We start from the raw sequence: 7,165 nt of genomic DNA, 5'->3' as shown, positions 1-7,165 counted from the left end.
TGTGTGTGTGTGTTTGTGTGTGTGTGTGTTTGTGTGTGTGTGTATGTGTGTGTGTTTGTGTGTGTGTGTTTGTGTGTGTGTGTGTGTTTGTGTGTGTGTGTGTGTGTGTGTTTGTGTGTGCGTGTGTGTGTGTGTTTGTGTGTGTGTGTGTGTGTGCGTGTATGTGTGTGTGTGTGTGTGTGTGTACGTGTGTGCGCGCGCGTGTGTGTATGTGTGTGTGTTTGTGTGTGCGTGTATGTGCGTGTGTATATGTGTGTGTGTGTGTGTACGTGTGTTTGTGTGTGTGTGTGTTTGTGTGTGCGTGTATGTGTGTGTGTACAGTGTGTGTGTGTGTGTGTGTGTGTGTGTGTGTGTGTGTGTGTTTATTATTTGAAGATGTTCTCTTTCCCTTCGTACTGGGTTGTGTTTCATATATTTCACATCCATGTTGATGTCGTCTCCCTGTGTAAGTTTCCAGTACTAACACCTCTGTAGGAAACAGAAAGCTGTTCAGACCAAACATGAGACAAATGTCTCCTGCTGTAGAGGTTTCCATGCGTCATTAGTGACCTTTTCTCTCCAGACAACCTCAATCCTTCAACCCGCGGCGTCCGTGGGCGTTATCAGATCTGCTCTTAGACTGCATCAACAACCGCCATGGCTATAAACGTGTCTAGTTCAGCCAATCAGAACTTCTGCTCTGAGAGCATCAACAACCGTCACGGCTATAAACGTGTCTAGTTCAGCCAATCAGAACTTCTGCTCTTAGACTTCATCAACCGTCACGGCTATAAACGTGTCTAGTTCAGCCAATCAGAACTTCTGCTCTTAGACTTCATCAACCGTCACGGCTATAAACGTGTCTAGTTCAGCCAATCAGAACTTCTGCTCTCAGAGTGCATCAACAACCGTCACGGCTATAAACGTGTCTAGTTCAGCCAATCAGAACTTCTGCTCTGAGAGCATCAACAACCGTCATGGCTAGAAACGTGTCTAGTTCAGCCAATCAGAACTTCTGCTCTGAGAGCATCAACAACCGTTATGGCTGCACAAAATAAAGAGCATTATTGATAGGAAAACTCGTCCAATCAGAACGTGTCGTTTCGGACCTAAAAGTTCCCAAGCGTTCTGTGTGCGCAGACCTTCTTGGTAACAGGCGTTTTATGGCGTTTTCTAGCGTGCAATATGCCCCTGTAACACAACCAAAATGGTGGGTCCCTTATGCTGAGATCAGAGTTCGAAATCGTAGCCTGGACGGGCAGTCGTATGGAACGAAAAGACAGCAAAGCACAAAAAGTTAGAAAAAAAATAAAGGGAATTATTTGTGTATATTGTTTAAATTGTTGATTTTTCCTTAATTAAAACAGCCCGGCCAGGCCCCAGTTTGGAAATGTGATCTCAACATTCTCAACATTACACTAGCCGAACTTCCTCAACCATGGTTAGGATAAGGTCGGCTGGTGTTCGGCAAATGTTCGGCTGCGCCAGCATGATGTCTAAAAATGTTTAAAACATTTTGATGTGGACGGGAGGTTTGGCTATGGTTGGCTGGTCGTTGGCTAGTGTTCGGGAGTAGGTCTTGGCGTGGTTGGCAGTTAAATCTTAAATTCGATGCGATTCGTATATGGAAAGGTAGGCTTGGCCCAAATCTTGTCAGACTACCCCCGAACCCCTACCTTCTTGATTGGTTGGTGTTGGGGTGAAAATGTGGAACGTTTGATGGAGGATGAAATTCTTTCTGTTCATATGTTTATATCTAACCAGATACGACTGAAAGTAACATGAATCTGTAACTAAACAGACTCGTCTACCGTGTATTTTGCCCCCTCTTTAATTGGCTGACTGGTTTCTCTAAAGTAATAGTTGTTACTTTTGGTTTCCTCACACTCAATGAAAAAAACTTTGAACTTCTTGGTAGAACTATGCCAGGGGTGCCAGAGCATACAGTGTAATTTTGCGGAATACAGTGCAATTTTACTAGTATAAACTGCACTGTATACTAATACGATTGCACTGTATTCCGTAAAATTGCACTGTTTACTAATACGATTGTACTATATTCCGTAAATTTGCACTGTATACTATCAAAATTGCACTGTACATGTAACATTGCACTGTATTCCGTAAAATTGTACTGTATACTAGTAAAATTGCACTGTATTCCGTAAAATTGTACTGTATACTCTGGCACCTCTGTATGTTTGACTAGATATGTAGATAGAGATTCTGCATTTGTGTTACCTTTCTAAGATTCCACTTGTATTCATCGAGTGTTCCCTTCTTTTGTTGCAGGTTTCCCTACCAATGCCTCCTTCTACCGCCCGTACAACGTGACCCTGGCTGATGTAGCCTCCGAGACGGCCACGGTACATTGGGACTACGGGTGGCCACCTCAGCCGGACACCGACCTGACCACTCACAACTGCACTGACCGTAGCGGACACACGGACACAAACGCCACCGACTTGGCTCTCACCGGGTTTGACGTCGTGACGAGAGTCGTGGGCGACTTGTACGACACAAGGACGATCACGACAGTTGACGCATCGCGCAGATCCTTGCCGCTCACGTACCTGAAACAGGAGACAACGTACGTGGTGTACGTGTACGCCATTCACGACGATATCGTCAGACTACGCAGCGGCGAGACGGAATTTTCGACGACAGCAGACTATTCAGAAGACGGTAAGAAATGTCAATAGTGAAGCATTTTTCTTGTATCTAAGATAGTGTCACCCACGTATTACTAAGGCTATAGACACTGTTGAAGGTATGACTTATTTCTTATATCTTGCCAAGGCCACACCAATTTGACTAGTTGGTTCTTGTATTTTTCAGAAAGATATCGACAGGGCTAAAAAAATAAATAAAAACAGACCTAGGCATCCTATGATAGCCCCAAATGTTACAAAAGTACCCATGAAGTCAACATATACCAGGCTGGTTCATAATTCAAGCATTTGAATTTCGAACTTTTAATGTGGGGTCGTGTAGCGTAGCGGCAGAGTACGCGACTCGGAACTTAGAGTCCCGGGTTCGAGTCCTGACATGCCACCGATCTTGTGCCCTTGGGAAAGGCACTTAACACGACTTCCTCACTTTACTCAGGTGTAAATGAGTATTGTCCTGTCATGTATTTGTCCCCTGTGTTGGTGGCGGCATTAATATAAGTTGAAAAAACTTGAGTGTGCCGTCACCACGTCTTGTGATTACATGTTGGAATAAACAAAAAACAAACAAAAAACACCAATTTGACTTGTTGGTTCTTAAATTTTTCAGAAAGGTTTGCATCGACAGGGCTAAAAAATACATAAAAACAGACCTAGGCATCCTATGATAGCCCCAAATGTTACAAAGTAGCCATGAAGTCAACATATACCAGGCTGGTTCATAATTCAAGCATTTGAATTTCGAACTTTTAATCAGGTAACTGCAATTTGTTAGACGAAAAGACTGTTACGAATAGGAAGACAATGACATGCCTCAACTGATGGGGCCAAAATACAAACATTTTGGAGTTGATTCAGAACCTGAATACTTTTTTGCAAATCATGTATTAGAAAAATGAAGCTGGCGACTCCGTAAACCAAGTGATTAAACTGCCTAATTCTGCATGTGCATCGAATTACAATCTACCTATCTAACAATTGATTAAAATCGATTTATTAATCACATTGTTCTAGTGAACATCACATTATTATAGAATGTAATTTTCAATTTAGATCCATTTGGATAGAACGCGTTCGTTTTCTTTACTTTTTCTATTGAAAGACCCTTTAGCCAACGCCTTATAGACTCCCAAGGTTCAGAATAAAAACATAAATCGGTAACATATAAGTACACTGTCAGCTTTATTTACACATATAACCTCCATTGTCATATATATCCGCCAGATCATAGATTCTTTATTGACACAACGAAAAAGTACATGGACTTTTGTATGGTCTTCTACAACTTGAGATCTAACAAAGTTAAATACATGACTGCGTGGATAACGTCATCTTACGTACAGAGTATATGTATGCGGTAACAATAGAGGTTAAACTATTCTCTAACATGTGGCCTCTAAGATCGAAACATTCTTTATATGTATGCACCAGTTTGAAACACTGTGTTTGAGAGATCTCTAGTGCAGCACCCCCAGGTATACACAGCACTATCATGAAAGTTCATCTGTGTTGGTAGTTACATGTTTCAAGTTTTAACTTTTGTTCCAACACAAAAACAATTATCTCACCTAGAGCTTTCGACCAGTCACTCTGGTCTTCCTCAGTAAACTGACACAGTGAAGCTAGTCACGTGGCTTCTTTGAAGTGTGACGTCAACACTGGGTCAACGGTATCTGGTAGTCGATGTCGACCCCCGTCGCGGTTCAATGTAGGGTGATGGGCCCTGATGAATATGGCTTCCTTCACCCCTCTCAAGAAATAGTCTTGTTCAGTGTCTAAAATCCTTACAGTGTCAAGTGAAACAAAATGTCCGGTGACTCTATGTGGATGTGTTGAGACACCTCTGAACTGGCAGAGCTAGGCCGTGTATATTCTTGAAACCTGGCTTTTAGAGACCTCTCTGTTTCCCCAATGTATAACATCCTTTGTATAACATTACCTTCAATGAATTTTTTTCTAGGCGATGCTGTAACGCCATTGGAAGAGGACGGTGAAGCATACGACTACGTGACAGAAGAAGAGAAGAAGTTAACTATAGAAGAGCTCGTTCTGATTGGTGTCGTAATACTTGTGTGGCTGTCCGTGATTGGTCTATTTCTCCGGCAATGGGATCACATCCGGGGCATGGCACCACGTGACACCATGCGGCCACGCCCCCCTACCCCCAAGCCGCCGACCAATGAGGAGTACCCTACCATCACCATCGTGCAGGACGAGAAAGATTCCCTTATAAGGACTACTCGGTTTTGATTCGATTTCTTTCAAATTTCATAGAAATATGATGGTCTCCCAAATATTTCTATTTTATGGAAATTCCTCAACAACATACCTGCATCAAAACCTTTACAACTGACGTATTCTAAAGTTGCTTTTTTCATTGAGGTCGTTGTTTATATTGTCATTGACAATGTATAAACTATATCAGTCAACGTTTTTTTATTTGTCCAAGTAAATATAAGTCTATTACTAGCAAAAACAGCTTTTTTCTGCAATTTCTCATTTTAGCTAAGTTCAATGATGTTCACCTTTACTTAACTTAAGGCAAGTATTCTCATCATTGGCAACATTTTTTGTGACGGAAATGACCGCGAACGGGGTCCAAATGGACCCCATTTGGTTTCTTTCAAATTTATATTCCTTTTTGCATTCTTTCAGTGTTCTTTGCCAAAAAAAAATTAGATGAGGCCTACAGGCATGAACATGGGGTTGACCTTTGACCTCATGATGTCAAAGGTCATGACCTCTAAAAACATGACGAAATGGACCCCGTTCGGGTGTTTCAGGGTTAATCTTGCAAATCTTTTTCAGTTGTGTTTGTCACGTAGTTAAAAATTCCTATAATTATGGAACGCAAAGGATTATGAAATTTCAAATTTTAAATTAGTACTTCTGTAAACTCCAACAGAAATGAAAAATGCCAGCATTTTGGCTTTTATACAAGAGTTTAGAGACTTCGTGACTTCGTGAGATATTTAGAGCTACTGTAAATGTTTTGCCTGATCTTGTCTCATTGATTTTGTATATAAGGTTATAATTAGCATAATCTATTTTGATTCGTCTTCTCTACCCAAATACCGTATATTGGAAGCGTTTTATCCTTTGGCAGAATTCCATTGTGTAATCTATTAATAAATTGTGCAAATGACAAGTATAAAATTTACAACATTTACCGAAGGATAATGGCATTTTGGTATTAGTTATGCAAATTATGTTATTATTTGAATAATCGACATAAGTTGCTGTTCCACCTGCTATATATAAATTACGTATGATATTTGTATTGAAGTTCTAATTGAAATGATTTGCCTCTGACCGTGTCTGTCTACCCTACCTGCGTACCCAAAATCATTGACGTCATTTCTTCTTTCTTTACTTATAACAAAAATGGCCATGCAGTTCCAAAATGAACTATTGTGAGCCTTCTTAATTGATTTTCGGCCCAAACAGTCAGAAAGACAAACAGACGGACAGTCCAAGAACAATTCCTTCATTTTAATGAAGGGAAAATGTTCAATGTATATTAAATATATGTTATATATAGGCGTTTGGACTATTTCTAGGTCCTACATTACTTTCTACCCTGCCAGTGTTAGAATTGTACAAGGGCCAAATAATTTGGGATTAATGTTTCGTGAGTGATTCTATTACTATTAATAAATGGTAGTTTTCAATATGTCATCTGTGTGTGAGCGTATGAATTTTATAAATAGATATTACGGTGTCATGTCTAGAAAGCTATACGTAGACATTATGGACACTGAACGCGGCTATTATTCGAGAGGAGTGAAGGAAGCCATCTACAACATGGCATACCAACCGGGACGGGGGGCGCTACCGACTTTCTGACGTCACCTGCATGTATTCTACTAATTGGAATGTAAAACTAGAGAAGTAACATTTGTCAAGCAAATGCATAATGTTTACCTTCGGACATGGTCTGCCCTGTTAATTTTTACTCAAACACATTCATATAGAATGTACTACATGTGTACTAGTATATGGTGACAGAGCAGACCATGAAACTGCAACATTATGTAACCCAACACTAGTCACCATGGTGACAGACGTCAACAAATCATGTCATCGGTCAGGTCATAGGTTACTCTTCGGAGAAGAAGAAGAGGAAGAAACCGAGCAAAAACAATATGTTTTCTTTCAGTAAACATAAAAATGACGTGATCATACTGAAGATAAGTTGGATTTTGAACTTGAAGTTTTATTAAGACAGGACATCGCCAGTCTCAGTTGCCTGAATTGCGCCCTCATTACAAAAGTGCAACATTTACTAGAGCACTAGAGCAAAACCTTTATAACTTTTTTAAAAAGTCATAACCTGGTACACAATAACATCATATTCACAAGTACAGAGAAAATACAATTAAGTTTTACACTATTCGATATATAAAAATGGTTGGTTGTAAATATAAATATTATTAATAATTTAAATGAGGCTTACAGGTCAGACAAGTGCAAAGAACGTGAACTCGTGCTTTCTTATACATGTTTTACATACAACA

At 40.1% G+C, this 7,165-nt stretch overlaps 1 protein-coding gene across 1 annotated transcript in view; it reads left to right on the top strand.

The window, feature by feature from the left end:
• Positions 1–5,328, top strand: part of LOC109485149 (fibronectin type III domain-containing protein 5-like) — a 27,920-nt gene extending 22,592 nt beyond the window's left edge. The window contains exons 2-3 of the mRNA XM_019788581.1: positions 2,272–2,664; positions 4,609–5,328. Of these exons, the coding sequence (XP_019644140.1) occupies positions 2,272–2,664; positions 4,609–4,898 (683 nt within the window). The 3' untranslated portion in view covers positions 4,899–5,328. The remainder of the gene's footprint in view (positions 1–2,271; positions 2,665–4,608) is intronic.
• Positions 5,329–7,165: the final 1,837 nt, after the last annotated feature.

This window comes from Branchiostoma belcheri, unplaced genomic scaffold, assembly GCF_001625305.1.
Source record: "Branchiostoma belcheri isolate BF01 breed outbred unplaced genomic scaffold, Haploidv18h27 scaffold73, whole genome shotgun sequence".
NCBI lineage: Eukaryota > Metazoa > Chordata > Leptocardii > Amphioxiformes > Branchiostomatidae > Branchiostoma > Branchiostoma belcheri.
The sequence above is the reverse complement of the archived record's forward strand: the minus strand, read 5'-3'. Positions and strand labels throughout refer to the sequence as shown.